Here is a 20,525-nt window from a genome sequence, read left to right as displayed (position 1 = left end):
GGCAATGATTGGCACACGCGATTACAATCAAAGGGGTCGATCATGCCATAGGGTTTTTTTAACCCTCTTTTAACCACTTGGATATCGCTGACGTGATTGATAGCGGTATTTAAGGAGTTAATCGGCCCCGATTGGCAACAAAACCGGCCAAGGCCAATACCACAGGATGTTAACTGTCACCTGTGGGCTTTTCGGCCTCGGGGCGGCGCTATTCTTATTCCTGATTTTAAAACGTCGATTAGGGAATAAAGCCCCCTAACAGCCGCTGGTTAAATGCGTACTGGTGGTCGTTAAGGGGCAAAAGATGTGGTCTATGCACATCACTTTTTTTTATTTTGGAACCTGTGATGACAAATTTACCTAATACTAGTATGAAGTTTGTACAATACATGTAAATAGCTTGTTAAACACATATTTGTGTACTTCTGAAGAGCAGGCGGGAAATGAGGTTTAATAGTTAACCCGCAGTTCTAGTTCCAGTGCTTCTCGGGCTTGGTTCAGACTCTGAGGAGCCAAGGTATATTATATGAATTTCACTTTTATTTATCTCTCTTATACATGCGGTGGGTGTAGGCTACTGTTACCAGGAGCCAACTGGTATCTGTTTATTTTAAAGATTACCTATTCATGAAGTGTCTGGAGACCAACACATGAAAACGTTTCTTCAACCTCTTCTCAATGGGGTGATGATTATTGTACTGGAAGGCAGGAAAAAAGATTCCAAGTGTGGCGAAGTAGCGAAAAATGTGTACAGAACAAATTGCATATACTTTGCTCAGTCAGGTTACTACTTTATATACTATTGGTCTAATAGACACGTGTCAAACTCTGGCTCACAGGGAGATTTATATTAGGCCTTTGACACCAAAACCACCACCCCTATGTGGGGCCCGTTATACTGTATGGAGGGCTACGTGGGGCCCGTTATACTGTATGGAGGGCTACGTGGGGCCCGTTATACTGTATGGAGGGCTACGTGGGGCCCGTTATACTGTATGGAGGGCTACGTGGGGCCCGTTATACTGTATGGAGGGCTACGTGGGGCCCGTTATACTGTATGGAGGGCTACGTGGGGCCCGTTATACTGTGTGATATTTGATACCTATAGTTTTTGTTCAGACGTATTGGTGAGTTATCAATTTCTATAGTGTTCTTTGTGTATATATGGTATGTGCAATCCCAATATAACCTTATGAAGCGACTGACCTCTATGGTGCATTGTGTATGTGTCTGCCGGACTGTTTCAGCATTTTTTGGCTTTGTGGTAAGGTGTCATCTTATCACGGACACACACTAACCCACATCATGTATCTTTTTAAATGGTTTTACTCATGTTCTTTATTTGGTGTCTCATGTAAAGCATTAATATGTTTCATTAGGAAAAGTAAAAGATGTTGTCTTCTAATTTGGTAATTTAAAGCTCACCTGTCAGCAGGATTGTGCTTAATAAACCACATGCACTGTCAGGTAGGACACCATTACACTGATTAAAATGATACCTTTGTTGATGAAATCTGTGCTGTTCTTTTTTTAATCTTTATTTTCATTCCTGAGATAATGATATGCTTGTGCTTCGGGGCGGCCTTTGGGGAGGGGCTTTATCTTGTGCTCTGCTTGTTTATTCAGCTGTATGGCCTCGTGACAGGTCACTGTGTCTTCAGTCACCTGCCTACTATTTTAAATACTGCCTGTGTAACTGTGGTAGAAATTTAGGAATTTACTTGTAGCAATATGGCCCTGCCACCCGTGCATGCGCAGTAGCATCTCTTGTTTACCGATAGATGCTACTGCATATGCCCGGGTGCCATTTTGCTGGAGGAAAAAGAACTTTGCCTGCAGCATTACGAACCCCCCCGGCCGCGCTTCTGTCCTCAACCCAGAGTAACGGGCCGCACTTCTGTCCTCCACCCAGAGTAACGGGCCGCACTTCTGTCCTCCACCCAGAGTAACGGGCCGCGCTTCTGTCCTCCACCCAGAGTAACGGGCCGCGCTTCTGTCCTCCACCCAGAGTAACGGGCCGCGCTTCTGTCCTCCACCCAGAGTAACGGGCCGCGCTTCTGTCCTCCACCCAGAGTAACGGGCCGCGCTTCTGTCCTCCACCCAGAGTAACGGGCCGCGCTTCTGTCCTCCACCCAGAGTAACGGGCCGCGCTTCTGTCCTCCACCCAGAGTAACGGGCCGCGCTTCTGTCCTCCACCCAGAGTAACGGGCCGCGCTTCTGTCCTCCACCCAGAGTAGCGGGCCGCGCTTCTGTCCTCCACCCAGAGTAGCGGGCCGCGCTTCTGTCCTCCACCCAGAGTAGCGGGCCGCGCTTCTGTCCTCCACCCAGAGTAGCGGGCCGCGCTTCTGTCCTCCACCCAGAGTAGCGGGCCGCGCTTCTGTCCTCCACCCAGAGTAGCGGGCCGCGCTTCTGTCCTCCACCCAGAGTAGCGGGCCGCGCTTCTGTCCTCCACCCAGAGTAGCGGGCCGCGCTTCTGTCCTCCACCCAGAGTAGCGGGCCGCGCTTCTGTCCTCCACCCAGAGTAGCGGGCCGCGCTTCTGTCCTCCACCCAGAGTAGCGGGCCGCGCTTCTGTCCTCCACCCAGAGTAGCGGGCCGCGCTTCTGTCCTCCACCCAGAGTAGCGGGCCGCGCTTCTGTCCTCCACCCAGAGTAGCGGGCCCTATGTTAGGGGTGGTGGTTCTGGTGTCGCAGGCCAAATATAATCACCTGGCGGGCCAGAGTTTGATACTTGTGCTCTACATGTAAGTGCCAAACTCCCTCTTATCAGATACTACAGTATAGAAAATCAGTTTTGCCATTATCAGAAATGTATACTAGCAGTATAGAGACACAGTTCATCTTACGATGATACATTTCTGATTGTTTTGCTATCATCATTAGGCCAGTTACTTTACCCACAAGTCTTCAGTGTATTATCGCAGTGGTCAGTAGTAGATTATAATATAATTTAGTCTTCTGTACTTGTACTATTTATCCTATGCAATCCTTTGGTGGTTTCCTTTGTAGAATTTTCCCAATTTTGTATTATGTTCTTATTCGAAAAGTAAACACAAGATGAATTTGTATATATTCTTGTTTTCCGTATTGTTTTTTGGTTTGGTATAATAGTCCTACATCAGACCCGGCAGCCATTGACTATTTCTCCTGTAGGTTTTAGTCTTCTAAGCATAGACAATTGACAAACATATTTTCCCACGAATAATATTTAGTACTGATACACCGGCCCAAGTATCATACCCGTGGCTGCACTCCAGTATGAAGATAGTCCTGGTCCAGAGGATTTGTTTGCAGCAAGAGCAAAATTATACTCAACCTATGCAATGCAAGTCTATGGGAGAAAATGAACCCAGTACTGAGCGATGGGCTGAAGCAAGCATGACTAGTGTTGGTTTCTTAAAAAACAGCTCATTGCTCGCCTTCACTCAATAATAAACTGTGACCTGTCTTATTTCTAGAACTGCCTCCCACCCGATGACTTCAGAAACTGTAACCATTCCAGACAAATATGGACCATAAATGAGGATCTCATTCAAAGATGGCGGAGTTACTCATCAGGACGGCTTCCATTAGATATAGTAAAGTAAGCAATGCCAAGCAAAAAAAACCAACCAATTCATTCTACAATTACATTGCTTGATGTGTAACAATTTTTGACTTTATTACACACAAAAATTGCATCTATAGGTCATTTTTGGCATTATCATAGTAAAAATGTATCTGATAATTCAAACAGACAGGCAAAATACTGAAATACCATTATGTGCAAGCATTTTGCAAGTATATGCCTGTTTACGTGTCTCTTGTTACTTTAATTGTAAGCTCTGAATAAATTACCTTTTTAATTGAATAATAATTTCAGAAATTTAAGAAAGAAGCAAGCAATCCTGATAGAACTCTGTGAAAATGATTTTTCCATTGTGGCTCACCTGTACATAACCCATTAGCCCTGACTGATTATTCGTCTTTTTTCTTTTTGTCTTAAAAGTGAAATTGATAAAGTCTTCTCGTCGGCTGCTTGTATAAATGGAAGTTTTCTTTCTACCAGGTGAGTATTGTGTATTGCTTCTCATCTGGATCCTGTTTTGATTGATTTCTGATGGCTGGGGGCTACTGCAGTACACAATGTGAATCTCTGCAAAGTAAAGGCTCATTTTATAACCACAAATGTTCACCCTTTAATGACCAGAGCATTTTCCATTTTTGCATTTTTGTTTTTTTGCTCCCCTTGTTCCCAGAGCCATAATTTTATTTTCTGTCAATATGGCCATGTGAGGGCTTATTTTTTGCAGGACGAGTTGTACTTTTGAACGACATCACTGGTTTTACCATATCGTGTACTGGAAAACGGGAATAAAATTCCAAGTGCGGTGAAATTGCAAAGAAAGTGCAATTCCACAGTTTTTTTTTGTTTTATTTTTTTTTTATAACACGTTCACTGAATGCTAAAACTGACTTGCCATTATTATTCTCCAGGCCATTACGAGTTTGTAGACACCAAACATGTGTAGGTATTTTTTTTATTGAAGTGGTAAAAAAAAAATCCAAAGTTTGCTACAAAAAAAAAAGTGCCAGTTTCCGAGACCCGTAGCATCTCCATTTTTCGCCGAGCTGACGTTTTTATTGATACTATTTTGGGGTAGATCCAATGTTTTGATGTCCCTTTATTGCAATGTTGCGGCGACCAAAAAAACGTATTTCTGGCGTTTTTAGAATTTTTTTTTTTTCTCGTTGCGCTGTTTACCGATCGGATTAATTCTTGTTTTATATTGATCGGGCGATTCTGAACACAGCAATATCAAATATGTGTATGTTTGTTTTGTTTTTTTTTTAGTTTTATTGTTTTATTTTGAATGGGGCAAAAGGGGGGTGATTTTAAAGTTTTATATATTTTTTAAAAACATTTTTTTTTTACTTTTTGCATGCTTCAATAGTCTCCATGGGAGACTAGAAGCAGCACTTGCCTGATCGGCTCTGCTACATACAGACGATGAGCAGATCGCCTGTATGTAGCAGATTTGCTCATTTTCTATGAGCGCCGACCATCGGGCGGCGCTGTTAAATGCCACTGTCAGAGATTGACAGCGGCATTTAACTTGTTAACAGTCGTGAGTGGATCGCGATTCCACCCGCGGCTGTTGCGGGCACATGTCAGCTGTAAGAATCAGCTGACATGTTCCGGTTTAGTGCGGGCTCAGCGCCGGAGCCCGCGCTGAACCGGGGATTGCGACGTGGTGCGTACTATTACGTACCACGTCGTGAAGGGGTTAAAGTGGGTATTCTCATCTTTGGCTAAAGCGAATGCAGTCATATTGGTTACAATTTTTTTAAGTAGATTATCAGCAACTGGCTATTAGACTGCAACGATTTCCTGCTGGTATTTGGGAAACTAATTAGAGGGGAAAACCATTAGGCCTGCACTTCTTATCAACTTAAAGGGAATCTGTCAGCAGGTTTTTGCTATTTCATCTGAGAGCTGTATAATGTAGGCAAAGAGGAGCTGAATCCAGCGATGTATCACTTAGTTTACTGGGTGCAGCCGTTCTCACACAATCAGAGATTTTAGATTTAGCAATGAAGCAGAGCTGAGAAAGCTAACCCCACCCACACTAGGCTCTGAATATACAATGTCCATACACTGTGTGCAGAATTATTAGGCAAATGAGTATTTTGATCACATGATGCTTTTTATACATGTTGTCCTACGCCAAGCTGCATAGGCTTGAGAGCCAACTACCAATTAAGTAAATCTGGTGATGTGCATCTCTGTGATGAGGAGGGGTGTTGTCTAATGACATCAACACCCTATATAAGGTGTGCTTAATTATTAGGCAACTTCCTTTCCTTTGGCAAAATGGGTCAGAAGAGAGATTTGAAGGGCACTGAAAAGTCCGAAATTGTGAGATGTCTTGCAGAGGGATGCAGCAGTCTTGAAATTTCCAAACTTTTGAAGCGTGATCACCGAACAATCAAGCGTTTCATGGCAAATAGCCAACAGGGTCGCAAGAAGCATGTTGGCCAAAAAAGGCGCAATTTAACTGCCCATGAATTGAGGAAAATCTAGTGTGAAGCTGCCAAGATGTCATTCGCCCCCAGTTTTGCCATATTTCAGAGCTGCGACGTTACTGGAGTATCAAAAAGCACAAGGTGTGCGATACTCAGGGACATGGCCAAGGTAAGGAAGGCTGAAAAACGACCACCTTTGAACAAGAAACATAAGATATTTCTTGGCCCATTCTTGACGTTTTATCTTAAGACTGATTTTTCAAAGGTTTTATGGACTGATGAAATGAGAGTGACTCTTGATGGGCCAGATGGATGGACCAGAGGCTGGATCAGTAAAGGGCAGAGAGCTTCACTCCGACTCAGACTCCAGCAAGGTGGAGGTGGGGTACTGGTATGGGCTGGTATCATCAAAGATGAACTTGTGGGACCTTTTCTCGTTGAGGTTGGAGTGAAGCTCAACTCCCAGACCTACTGCCAGTTTCTGGAAGACAACTTCAAGCAGTGGTACAGGAAGAAGTCTGTATCGTTCAAGAAAAACATGATTTTCATGCAGGACAATGCTCCATCACATGCATCCAACTACTCCACAGCGTGGCTGGCCAGTAAAGGTGTAAAAGAAGAAAAAATAATGACATGGCTCCCTTGTTCACCTGATCTGAACCCCATAGAGAACCTGTGGTCCATCATAAAATGTGAGATCTACGGGGAGGGAAAACAGTACACCTCTCGGAACAGTGTCTGGGAGGCTGTGGTGGCTGCTGCACACAATGTTGATCGAAAACAGATCAAGCAACTGACAGAATCTATGGATGGAAGCCTGTTGAGTGTCATCATAAAGAAAGGTGGCTATATTGATCACTAATTATTTTGTTTTTGCATGTCAGAAATGTTTATTTCTAAATTTTGTGCACTGATATTGGTTTACCTAGTGAAAATAAACAAGTGAGATGGGATTATATTTGGTTTTTATTAAGTTGCCTAATAATTCTGCACAGTAATAGCTACCTGCACAGACAGATATCCTCCTAAGATAGCCAAATCTAAAAAAACACCACTCCAACTTCCAAAAATATTAAGCTTGAATATTTATGAGTCTTTTGGGTTGATTGAGAACATAGTTGTTGATCAATAATAAAAATAATCCTCTAAAATACAACTTGCCTAATAATTCTGCACACAGTGTACACAGTGAGCTGCCTATCACAGGGGGAGGGGCGTTACTGGACTAATGTAGTCCAGCAATGTTAATAAAGAAATCCTTCAGTTAGTAGCACTTTGACAAGTGACGCATACCTGAATTCAGTGTTTCAACCTCTTATCTCCTGCTGTCTTCAGATTACATAGCAAAAACCTGCTGACAGATTCCCTTTAAGAAAAATGGTCACTAGCAAGATACAGAAGAATAATATCTCTTGAAAGACAACAAACAGATTTGCAAATTTTTCCCTACTTCTTCAACTTGATTTGCCAATATGTGGACATTTTTTTACCTCTTTTTTTTTTTATAGTGTATTACACACGTGGTCAAAATTGTTGGTACCCCTCGTTTAATGAAAGAAAAACCCACAATGGTCACAGAAATAACTTGAATCTGACAAAAGTAATAATAAATTAAAAATCTATGAAAATGAACAAATGAAAGTCAGACATTGCTTTTCACCCCTGCTTCCACAGAATTTAAAAAAAATTAAGCTCAATTTTGACCGGGTGTGTATAGAAGTTAAATCTTAAAATGGTTTGGTAATTTTTATTTTACAAAGGGCCACCTTGGGCATAAAATACGTAAAACAGTAACGCGCAATTTACTGATCCTCTGCTGCTTTTGTGCTGATGTTTCCTTGGTTTGCTGCCGGTCTCTGCTCATCCAGTTCCAGCTATGTTGTTTTCACAGTGACTCCAGTGCTGTCAACATGTCAATGCTAAAGCCACAGATTGGCTGGAGCTGTCATGTATCACTGGATCCCAGTAATCAGAGACCATCGGGGAACCAGGGAAGTGATGGCACAGGAGCGGCAATGGATTAGGAAGGTAAGTAGTACTTCTTTTTGTTACTTCTTACTATTTTACCAGATATTTAAAGGGGTTATCCAATTTTTTTTTCCCCATGGGGCTAAGCACTTACCAACACCTGCTTTTGTTGCCCTGCGCCAATCTCCGCCAACTCACAGCAGTCACAGTCCTGTTGGCGATTTGCAGCTCTTTCTCTTCCGCTCTGCTCTGTCGACAGGGTAATGCTATCAAAAATTAAGGAACTTGTCCACTATTTGGACAACCCCTTCTTAAATGAAAAAAATACTCTTGTAAAATAAAAACAACATATACTTTTCTCTGGGACAGTAATCGTTCCAGTGATGTTGGCGCTGTGTCTGCTGGCCCTTACATGACATTACTATCAGCGGCCACTGATGGGCTGCATCGTTCACATTTCCCATGGAAAAAACTAGTGACTTTGGACTGGGGATGTTTGAACACTGATTGGCTGCAACTCTCATGTGACATAACAATATGACCGCTAGAGTGGTGCTGGTCCCATAGGGCAGTATATCTTTTTATTTTGCACTTGTGGAATTACCCGGGTTTGGGCGTGTCTTTTAATTTTAATTGTTTGTGTGTGGTTAAAAACGTTTGTTTGCTACTGATATGAAACCAAAATATCTGAGTTATGATTGTTCATCATCTTAGAGGGGTATAAAATACACCCCCCAGAAGAAAAATCTCTACCACCCCATTGGGCGTATCATAACCTAAACTTTGCAAGCCAACATCTCCGCAATGGAAAGGAGAAATGAAAAAGTAAAAACCGTTTATTCAGCTCTGCAGCCACTATTTCATGATCCGGCCAGTTTAACATGCTCAATCTGGTGAAAGCTGCTCTTTAATATGTTGATTTTTCTAATTGGTATTATGACTTTTTAGCAATAATGATCATTATCGAACAAGTGCCAAGTTCTCAGGGATAGATCTGAATGCTGCTAGACTCCTGTTTCACAAGTTATTGGATTCGGCACCACCACAAATTGTACAGCAGGTAAGCTTGGAGTTAAAGGGGTTGTTAATCCATGTCCCAGAATCCTCAAAAATAAAAAATTTTCTTCCCATGTTACCCACTGGTCTCCATACTTCATCTTCCGGCCAGATGGGAATTTGACCACTGCAACTAATTGCTGGCTGTACCTGTGATCAACTTGTCACTGTGCACACCTGCAAAATAAAGTAACTCACAAATTTATGTTTTTTTTTCTTTTAAAACTTGTTTGAACGATTTCACGTTTTCAGACATTGACAGTTACTCATATAACCTGTTGCACGTCCGCACAGCCTGAAGTGACGGGTAGCTTCACTTCCTTCTCTGGGTGTCTGTGACATGTATGAATGGGTTAGCTGTCTGAGTTCATAGATTGCAATGCCCTCAGTTTCTCCAACACCACTTATGCAGAGATGGCCATGACAAAGGAGAAGACTAGCTTGGCTAATGATCTGAGCCAGACAGCTAGCCCCTTCTTTGATGTCACCGACACTCAGAGGAAATTGCGACTGTGCCGACTCTTCACATTTTAATGACGTTCCAGATTTTCTGAACAATGTTCAGCTGGTGTATTGGTCCATGCAGGAAATACTCTTAGTATTTTGCAATACATTTGAATTCGACAGAACATTTTTTTTGCCATTGAACAACCCTTTTAGAATTGATGGTTGTCTTTTTAACTCACACAATTTTCTACTTTCCATGTTCTTTTAAGGAAATCTGTCAGTAGGCTCAGCCCTCCTATTATGCCTGTATGTGCATGTTGGCCATATAGAAAGTTACATAGTCACATAGGTTGAAAAAAGACATCAGTCTATCATGTATAACTGATGGAGAAAGGTTGCACATTTTCTAGCCTTCCTAAGCGGTCTATGTGAGCTTGTAGGTCATAGGAAGCTAAATAAAATGATACCTTGATATCTGCGATACAATGTCTTATTCCAGAGAAATCTATGTTTTTGTTAGTATGTAAAAGCACTGTTAAGATCTGTGGGCTGGACACTGATCTCCCTGAGAATCTGCCTCCAGTTCTTATTATAGATGAAAGGGATTGTTAAGTGTGAGACATGTAATGACGGACGGTCTGCTCTCCTGATCTACAAGTGCACATACATATTGTACCTAAAGTGTATTAAAGGGCTTGTCCACTACTCAGACAACCCCTTCTCGATCATGTTTCCCCCTTGTAAAATGATACCACTCATACTCGCCAGTGGTACCAACTCCATTCCAGCAATGTTACCACTGGCTCTCCCAGGGATTGCGTAACATTTTGTCATGCGATCCCTGCGGCCAATCAGCGTTGGCTTCACTTTCCCTACCTTCGGACAAATCGCATACATCCAGAGCAAATGAGAGCTGCTGCTCTCCCATTTCCTCCGAATGTATGTGATACATCCAATGGCCGATAGAGTGAAACCTTCGCTGATTGGCCGTAGGAGTCGCATGACATGACAATGTTGCACAATTGCCGGGAGAGCCAGTGCAGACACCACTGGAACTGTGCTAGCACCGGAGGCGACTGTATGCTTAAGTGGTCCGCACCAAATCAGACGCATGCTAGTACAATTCCATGGCTATGTTCACACGTTGCATTTTTGCTGCTTTTTTTTTTTTTTTTTTAATACAAATTAAAAGCTGTTTTTTACAGTACTAACAAAAGCTATGATCTTTCACTCATCTCATGCATTGTTTTGTTTTTCCTGACTGAATTGGAAAACTGGTGTGTTTTTGAAACCTGCAGCATGTCAGCCCTTTTGCAGCCTTTTTTTCACCAATAAAGAGGGATTTTTGGGTACTCACCGTAAAATCTTTCTTGGAGCCTTCATTGGGGGACACAGGACCATGGGTGTATGCTGCTGTCGCTAGGAGGTTGACACTATGCAAAAAAAGGAAAATAGCTCCTCCTCCGCAGTATACACCCGCCTACAGGCACCAAGCTCACCAGTTAGTGGCTAGAGCAGTAGGAGAAGCACAATAAAAACCAACTATGTAATGCCCAACGGGGCACAACCTTGAAAAACTAAATGAGATACCCAACAGGACATAGGTCCAAACACAGGGAGGGTGCTGTGTCCCCCAATGAAGGCTCCAAGAAAGAGATTTTACGGTGAGTACCCAAAAATCCCTCTTTCTTTATCGCTTCATTGGGGGACACAGGACCATGGGACGTTCCAAAGCAGTCCCTTGGGTGGGAGAACAGAAGTTAGTCACAGACTAGGTCAGACTTCGGCAACTGCCGCCTGCAGGACCTTCCGTCCAAGACTGGCATGAGCCGAAGAATAAGTGTGGACCTTGTAAAACCTTGAAAAGGTGTGAAGAGAAGACCACGTTGCGACCTTGCAGATTTGAGAGGCCGAAGCCTGATGGCTAACCGCCCAAGAGGCCCCCACCGCCCTGGTGGAGTGAGCCCTTACTCCAGGAGGGGGAGGTTTGCCCGAGATGCGATGTGCCTCCAAGATGGTCGAACGTATCCAACGGGCGTTGGTTGACTTGGAAGCAGGGAGACCCTTGCGATGCCCCTCAGGGATGACAAAAAGGGCATCCGAGCGCCGAAGGGAGGCCGTTCTGGAAAGGTACACACGTAGAGCTCTGACCAGGTCCAGTTTGTGCAGAGACTTCTCCCGTGGATGCACTGGAGCAGGGCGAAAGGAAGGCAAAACGATGTCCTCATTAATGTGAAAAGCGGAAACCACTTTTGGCAAAAAGGAAGGCACCGGCCTGAGCACTACCTTGTCTTGATGGAATACCAGAAAAGGCGACCGACAAGAGAGGGCTGCGAGTTCTGCGACCCTTCTAATAGAGGTAACAGCCACCAGAAAAGCCACCTTCCAGGAAAGGAGAGAGGCTGGAATGTCCTGAATGGGTTCAAAAGGAGGCTGTTGTAGGACGCTTAGGACCATATTAAGGTCCCATGGTTCCACTGGAGGGCGATAGGGGGGCGCCAGGTGGGCCACCCCTTGTAGAAAGGTCCTGACCTGAGGACGGCTAGCTAAGCTACGTTGGAATAGAATGGACAAGGCCAAAACTTGGCCCTTGAGAGTGCTGAGAGATAGTCCCGCCTCTAGGCCAGACTGCAGAAAAGCCAAAATGACTGGCAAAGAAAAGGACATAGGAGTCAGTTGATCTTGTTCGCAGTGACGAAAAAAGGCTCTCCAAGTTCTGTGGTATATGCGCGAGGTAACGGGTTTTCTGGCGTTAATTAGGGTCTGAATGACATTGTCAGTAAAGCCCGCCGTCTTCAACACCGCGGCCTCAACGGCCATATCATTAAATTCAGAGAACGAGAACTCTGATGAAGAATAGGCCCCTGAGAGAGGAGGTCCGGACGGTCTGGTAGTCTCCAGGGGGAGTCGACAAGCAGATTTACCAGATCTGTGTACCAGACGCGTCTGGGCCAATCTGGGGCTACTAGGAGAACTGGTACTCCCTCTGTCTTGACCTTTTTGATGACTCGAGGGATCAAAGGTAGAGGTGGAAAGAGATAGGGCATTTGGAACTGTGACCATGATATGACTAGCGCGTCCTGAGCGATTGATAGTGGATCGCGGGACCGAACTACAAAGGACGGGACCTTGTGGTTTAACCGGGACGCCATGAGGTCGACGTCCGGCGTGCCCTACCGCAAGCAGATTTGGTGAAACACCTCGGGATGGAGAGACCATTCTCCTGAGGCGAGGCCCTGACGACTGAGGAAATCGGGCGCCCAATTGTCGACCCCTGGAATGTGGACTGCTGAGATTGCCGGGACCATTTTCTCGGCCCAAAGTAGCACTCTTGCCACCTCTTTTAAAACGGGCTTGCTGCGCGTTCCTCCCTGATGGTTTATGTATGCCACGGCCGTGGCATTGTCCGATTGTACCCGGACTGGGGACCCTGCCAGGATCTTCTGCCAGTGACGCAACGCCAGGTAAATCATCGCCCTTATCTCCAGAATGTTGATGGGAAGGGAGACTTCGTGGGGACTCCACCGGCCCTGGACCGTGTGTTGTAGGAAAACTGCCTCCCAACCGATGAGGCTGGCATCGGTCATGACCACCAGCGGAAGGAATGGTCTCCCGGGTCTGAAGGAAGAAGGGTGGGACCACCAGGTTAGCGACCGTCTTACTTGAGGAGGTAACTTGATGCGTCGATCTAGAGATGACGGATTCTTGTCCCAAGCTGAGAGAAGGGCTAGTTGAAGGGACCGGTTATGGAACTGGGCAAACGGAACTGCCTCCATGGCCACTACCATCTTTCCCAGGACACTCATGCATAGGCGAAGGGAGTGTGGACCTGAGTCGGAGAGGATGTGGATTGCTTGTCGTAGGGAGTTTATCTTTTCCTTCGGAAGGAGGACCCGGGCACGGGTCGTGTCGAACTGCATCCCTAGGAAGGTTAGGTGTTGGCATGGGACCAGGGAGGATTTGTTCGTGTTGATCAGCCAGCCTAACCGGGAGAGAGTGTTCAAGGTGATCTGTAGGCTGTGGAGACAGTCCTTGAACGTGGGGCCTTTGATTAACAGGTCGTCGAGGTAGGGGATGATTACAATTCCCCTTGTTCGAAGAATGGCTATAACTGTCGCCATCACCTTCGTGAAAACCCTCGGGGCTGTGGCGAGGCCGAAGGGGAGGGCAGTGAACTGGTAATGCGCATTCTTGAAGGAAAAGCGTAGGAACTTCTGATGTGACGTGCAGATTGGGATGTGAAGGTATGCATCCTGAATGTCCACTGAACATAGATATTCCCCGGCCTCCATCGAGGTGATTACCGACCTGAGGGATGAACTGTCGGATGCGTACATGTCGGTTTAGCTGTTTTGAGGTCCAGAATTGGACGTAGTGAGCCGTCCTTTTTTGGGACGACGAAGAGATTTGAGTAAAAACCGGAAAACCTTTCCTGAACGGGAACCGGGACTATGACTCCTGAGTGCAGAAGAGAGGTGATGGCTCGGAGGAAACTGGGAAGCAGAGATGGTTGTGGGGGGCGGGACCTGAGAAAGCATGATCGTGGGCTGGAATCGAACTCTATTTTGTAGCCGGAAGTCACAATTTCTTTTACCCAGGCATCTTCTATTGCCGGGAGCCAAGAATCTGTGAACAGAAGGAGATGGCCGCCCACCCTGGGAGAAGTCCCAGGTGGGAGTGACCTGTCATGTTGAGGAAAACCTGTTGGATCGTGATCCAGAGGACTTGGAGGAGCGACTCTTTGGGCACCAGTTAGGCGTGGGCCTAAAGGAAGGTCGACGACTGTCCCGCTGTGCTGGAGTACGGTCCTGTTGAGAGGAGGGGTTCGGTTGAGTGAACTGACAAAAAGGACCGGAACTGAAGGGGGGCGTCTCCTAGGAAAAGGGCGTTTGGGTCTGGACTGGGGGAGAGAGGTGCTCTTACCCCCAGTAGCATCGGAGATGATCTGATCTAGCTTGTATCCAAACAGCCTGGAACCTTGAAAAGAAAGATTAGTTAGAGATCTTTTGGAAGCCGGGTCGACGTTCCAGGCTTTGAGCCAAGTTCTACGTAAGGCAAAGAGATTACTGGAAACCCGGGCTGAGCATGCAGCGGAGTCGAGGGACGCTTTAAGTAGATATTTTCCGGCATGGCCGATCTGATCAGCTAAGTCGGCCAGATCGTCCGGGGAGGCGCCTGCTAGAATGCCCTGTCTGAGCTGTTTGGCCCAGGCGGACACCGCTTTTGATACCCAAGTTGAGGCGAAGGAAGGGCAGAGGGAGGTGCCCGCAGCCTCAAAGGCTGACTTGGTGAGGGCCTCAACCTGTCTATCCGTGGTATCCTTAAGGGAGGAACCATCCGGAAGAGACAGTACCGTCTTGGCGGAAAGGCGAGAGACGGGAGGATCCACAGATGGGGACTCCGTCCATTTGCTGACAAGGTCATGGTTAAAGGGGTATAGGATGTTTAACTGTTTCTTTCCTGTAAAGCGCTTTTCTGGATGCTCCCACTGCTTTTGAAAAACGCTGTCAAATTCTGCATGGTTAGAAAAAGTGCATGCAGGACGCTTAATCTTTTTGAAGGAAACTGCGTAATCCCGGGAAGGGCTCTCGTCTTCTGTAACATGCAGAGTCTGATTGACAGCCGATATAAGGCTGTTTATCATGTCCTGGACCTTGGAATACTTTTCTGAGTCAAAACCAGAGTCTGAATCTGAAGCAGAGTTAGATCCCTGGGCGACCTCCGGGGAAGAGGTGTGAGACGCAGGGAGCATCTTGGAGTCTGGAGAGCTGGAGGATGAGCTTGCGTGGGTCCGTTTCTGAGAACGTGCCATCAGTCTGCCCCTGTGAGGAGGGGGCAGGGGTGCCTGCGAATCGTCTGTGGGGACGTTCGGAGCGCTGGTGGCCGTGGACAGCATAGGCAAACGTTCTGGCAAGCGTTCTAAGACCTGCACCAGAGATTGAGAAACCTTGGTGAGGTCAGAGGACAGACTGTGACATAGCAACAGCCCACTCTGGAGGGGAGGGGGTTACCACGTCCTGAGCAGCGTGGGGATCTTGGGGTGCCAGCATGGTGAGAGGTTTGCAGGTCGAGCAGAAGGCCGTAGCGAGACCCACGGGCCACTTAGTACCGCAAAGAGTACAGGCGTAGTATGTGACGATGTGAGAGGGACGGACTGAGGGCTCCCTGGGTTTGGGCATATGTGCCTGACCAGGGATACTGCAGGGAGGTCGGTGTCAGGGCAGAGCCTACCCGATCCTGTAGAGAAGCGGTCCCGTGTCCCCCTGGAGGCTCCGAAGGTGAGGCTGGAGCGGGTCGATAGGTGCCGACTGAGTGGGGAGCTGCGTGCGGCAGAGAGATGGCGTCGGTGCAGAGGACGCAGAGTTGATGACTGAGCGCGACGAGGCTCCGATGGGAAGGGGGGCGGGCTTGAGAGGCCTGCCGTGATAGGTCCGCAGAAGGCATGAGGGCGTGACGGAAGCGTCACTATGCTCCTCGGCCCTGGTTGGTCAAAAAGGAGGGGGCTTATAGCCGTCGGAGCGGGACCGCCGACCGGACACGCCCCACCCCCGACGGAGAAAGCGCGGCAGATTTGCCCCGCATTATGAGGGAGAAGGAGGAAGTGGCCCAGGGAAGTGCTATTAAGCGCCATGTTGGTGAGAGGGGGAGGGGGGGAGAGGCAGGTAACGCCGGGGGAGTGGGACCTGCAGCTAGAAGGCAGGGAAGTACCTGTCTTAGCGGGTCCGGGAACCGTCCCTTCCTTTCTCCTTCTGAGGATGGTCTCAGGATGCTTTCCTGGATAGGGGGGGGTCCTGGCTTTTCCTCCTTCCCGCACTGTCCGGTCCTGGACAGTGCAGGAGACGGTGTCAACCCCAGAAAACTGGGGGAAGGTCACCCGCAGGGACCACCGTCTCCCTCCCAGGCCGCTCCGAGGAGGGGGCTGGGGTAGGGAACAGGCTAGGGCTGGCCACCGAGATCACCCTGAGACACCCTAAGGTGACGGGATAAGTCCTGCCCAGCGGGTCCGAGAGTGGGCGATGTGGGGGTAGCCACATTGCTCTCTCGGTCGCTAGTGGGTTAACAGGGGACGCAATGTGCCCTGTTAGCCTGAAGAGCTGTATCTGAAAGAGAAAAAACAAACATTAATAAAACACAACAGGGTTGGCTCGTAAGATCCAGGTCTACCTCCTACAGACACTAAGCTTAAACTGGTGAGCTTGGTGCCTGTAGGCGGGTGTATACTGCGGAGGAGGAGCCATTTTCCTTTTTTTGCATAGTGTCAACCTCCTAGCGAAAGCAGCATACACCCCATGGTCCTGTGTCCCCCAATGAAGCGATAAAGAAAAAGCAATGAGTAAGTGCAAAAACGCTGCTATCAGTTTTTGCAGCATTTTTGATGACAAAAATGCCGGTACAGCAGTATGTGAAACAGTTGGGTTTTTTTGTGATTTTTGTTTGTCCTGACTCCAACTATAGTTTAATTAAATTAGTGAGATATGTTAAAGGAGATATCCGGGACTTTATGAAAAAAAAAAAAAAAAAAATGTGCCTAAGCACTAACAGGCAGGTAATTGCAACTTACCTGCCTCCTGTGCACGGCGCCGGTCTATCCCAGCACTGAACGGGCACAGACCGCTCCTATCGGAATTCAGCTGCCTCTGCTGACACGACGGGGCGTGACTTCTGACATCATTCTGATTGACATCTGATTCCCCCAGTTAGGCAGCAGGGAATCGTCTGTCAATCAGAATGTCGTCGGAAGTCCCTCCCTGTCAACAGCGGAGCGGAAAAGAAGCCTCCGATCTGTTGACATGTCAGCAGGAGCGGTCTGTGACTGCTCTGTGTCTGGGAAGAACGGTGTCGGGCATAACAGGCTGGTAGGTAGCAACTACTGTACGTGCCTGTCAGTACTTGAGCACATTTTTTGTTTTTCATAAAGTCCTGGCTATCCCCTTTAAAGTAAACAATTCAACTTCCCCAACTGTTTTTACATTTGCAATTTGTGCATTTTTTTCATGAAATAATTTTTCCCCAAAATGTTTTATGATGTCACAAGTATCTTGCATTGGTGGTCTAACACATTATATTGTTCCTGCTTGCAAGGTGGAAGCAAAGCTGAAAATTGTTATCCTGAAAAACGCCGCACAACCTGCGTTTTGGCTGCAACTTTTTTTTGTTTTGGCTGCAGAAAAAAAAGCAACGTGTGAACATAGTCTGTCTCAGTGAAAAAAATGGGCAGCACTTGGATGCCAACCATGTGCTGTCTGAATTTTATGCTGCTTTTATAGAAGAGGCTTTTGAGACCTTGTGCGCAAAAAAAGTTTAATGGTAAAAACTGACACACAGAACAAACAGAATAAATTCTGACCCAAAGTGTTGAAGAAAATTAACTTTTTGCATACAAGAAAAAATTTTGATGTCTGAATGAGCCTAAAGACTGTGTAGGGACACACCGCTTTTGACAAACTGAATGGTAATACCTAGTTGTCAATTTATTCATAAATTTCTGGTATGGATAACAGGGGAACAGCATTACTCAGATTTAGATGAAAAAGCCTCCAGATTAATTGCATAGTGAGATCTAGAAGCATTAATGAATCAGACATGTCAGGTGTTGTGACAAGTCCTCTTTTTAAAGGGAATATGTCAGCAGGGTTTTGCTATGTAATCTGAGAGCAGCATAATATTGGGCAAGATATCCTGATTCCAGTAACATGTCACTTAGTAAACTGCTTGGTGTAGTTTTGATAGTATCCCTGTTTTCTCTGCTGCAGATCTAGCAGTGGTCAGAATGAACAGTGTATATCCCGCCCACAGTACTGATTGGCAGCTTCCTGTGTACATGGTCAGCAAGCTGCTAATCACTGACAGGGGCGGGGTTACACTGATTAGCCTGGCCTGCCTGCACATGAGTCCAAGTCAGGCAGTGATGATCTCCAGCTGATTTTAACACTGATTGTATTAAAACCACAGCACACAGCCTAGTAAGTGACACATCCTTGTAATCAGGCTTACTTTCCTTATATTATGTTGCTCTCAGATTATATAGCAAAAACCTGCTGGCAGTTTCCCTTTTAAAGACTTATTTTTAATCTCAGTCTAGTGTCTTTACATTTAGGTGGCTGCCAGTTTGGAAAAGCATCTAATACCAAAACTACCAAGCTCCCCACCTGACATTGAGGCTTTGAGATTGTACCTCACGCTGCCAGAGTGCCCGCTTATGACTGATCCAAACAACTTTTCCTCTTTAGCGATTCCTTTTGGGACTGCAATTATTAAGCTTGAGAAGGCTCCATTAAAAGTACTAGGTGAGTTAAGGCACGACTTCTTCTTTTTGCATACAGCTAACAGTATTGACTTTCTAATCCAGATACTAATATCTGCTTGCTAAAAGAGTATTCAGTTTAATTCAGTATCCTGTAATCGATATTAAACTAGTTGGTAGAATTCCACATGGCTATAGAAAGGGACATTTTCTTCAGAATTATAACTAGTAGGATGTTTGGGAAAGATTTGTATAGTCCCGCTCCAGGTAATGGGGTCATCATGGCCCATTAGACCACTATGCATGGTGGAGTACTGAACTAGGACTGAACATTAAAGTGGGTTTCTTTCAAATAGTCAAAATATGGCTTAAACTAAATAAAAGGGGTTTGTACTTTTCAATACTGCAATACTCCTGTGTGAATGTTTCTCAGGTCAGCTGAGACTTTGCAGCTTCCCGCTCTTCTGCATCTTTACCTGGTCTCGCTGTAGCTCTGCGTGTGTATTATAATTCCTCAGTGACTGTCCCCAATGTCTTTCATAGGTGTCATGTTTTTCCATTGAGTGTATAGATTGTCTCATTCAGACACCAGTTTTTTTTTTTTTCTTTCACATATGAGAAAAACTCGGTTTCATCAGTTTGGTCCAAATGTTATCAATATTTCTCTTGTGTAAAGCAAAAAAAAAAAAAAAAAAAGTTTTTCTATAGTTTTCCTAAGGGTCCGATTTTTATTAATTTTTCTTATATTCCCGCCACCCTCCCCCCGACCCATAGGCTATGTGCCCACTATGCAGAAATGCTGCGGATTTTTCCTGAGCGTTTCTGCATCTCCCTGGCAGAAAAAGCGAATGCGGATTGTACATGCGGATTGTACATGCGGATTGTACATGCGGATTGTACATGTGTTTTTCCTGCCAGGGACATGCGGATGTGAAGCGTTCTTCACTGGCATTTCCGCATGCGGGTTGACAAGCGCTTTCCAAGCGATTTTACCATCACTTGAAAAGTGCTTGACAACTTGGTCACACTATATAAATCCTTGCAACCGGCATGGATTTATATAGTGTGACCGTAAAAGAATGGTAAAAAATAAATATTATACTTACCTTCTGATGGCCTCCGGTCTCCATAGCGATGCATCTTGGCTTGCCGGCAGGTCGCGGTGGACTAAAAAAGACCTGCCATGACGTCATTTAGTCATGTGACGGGTCACGCGACCACCGACGTCAGCGGTCGCGTGACCCATCACATGACTAAATGATGTCATGGCAGGTCTTTTTTAGACCATCGCGAGCTGCCGGCAAGCCAGGACGCATCGCTATGGAGACCATCAGAAGGTAAGTATAATGTATATTTTGTTGTTTTCTTCTTTTCTTTTTTTTTTTTTTTACAGGTACTATGGTCCCTGGGTCTGGAGGAGTCTCCTTCTCCAAACCCGGGTACCATCCGCACATTGAACCGCATGGTATCCACATCTGCAGATTCAGTGATGCGGATATCATGCGGTCCATTGAAAGTCAATGGCGGCGAAAACGCCGCGATTACGCAAAATAATTGGTAGTGCTGCGGATTTTTCCGCAATGATAATCCACAGCGGAAATTTCCGCAGCATGTGCTCAACACATGCAGATTATCATTGGGGAACATAGTGGACCTTCTACCAAGCGTTTTTTTAGCGTTTCTGCGGCGGAATTGCAGCTGCGGAAACGCTTAAAAAACGCATAGTGGGCACACAACCATACACTTGCATTGATGATTTTTATCTGACACTTGGATCAAAATCTGACATGTTTCTGCGATTTTGTGC

The 20,525-nt window shown here is 46.0% G+C and overlaps 1 protein-coding gene across 3 annotated transcripts in view; it reads left to right on the top strand.

Annotated features, from left to right (window-relative positions):
* HERC4 (HECT and RLD domain containing E3 ubiquitin protein ligase 4) overlaps positions 1-20,525 on the top strand; it is a 112,352-nt gene that overhangs the window by 37,170 nt on the left and 54,657 nt on the right. For 2 of the 3 annotated variants that reach the window (XM_073685586.1, XM_073685585.1), the window contains exons 10-13: positions 3,456-3,580; positions 3,986-4,045; positions 8,920-9,031; positions 18,572-18,761. In XM_073685586.1, the coding sequence (XP_073541687.1) occupies positions 3,456-3,580; positions 3,986-4,045; positions 8,920-9,031; positions 18,572-18,761 (487 nt within the window). The remainder of the gene's footprint in view (positions 1-3,455; positions 3,581-3,985; positions 4,046-8,919; positions 9,032-18,571; positions 18,762-20,525) is intronic. The other variant, XM_073685587.1, reaches the window with a different exon arrangement.

The sequence above is a fragment of the Phyllobates terribilis genome, unplaced genomic scaffold, assembly GCF_046119375.1.
Source record: "Phyllobates terribilis strain yellow unplaced genomic scaffold, ASM4611937v1 Scaffold_5__5_contigs__length_657084704, whole genome shotgun sequence".
NCBI classification, from domain to species: Eukaryota; Metazoa; Chordata; class Amphibia; order Anura; family Dendrobatidae; genus Phyllobates; species Phyllobates terribilis.
This window is presented reverse-complemented; position numbering and strand designations above follow the sequence as displayed.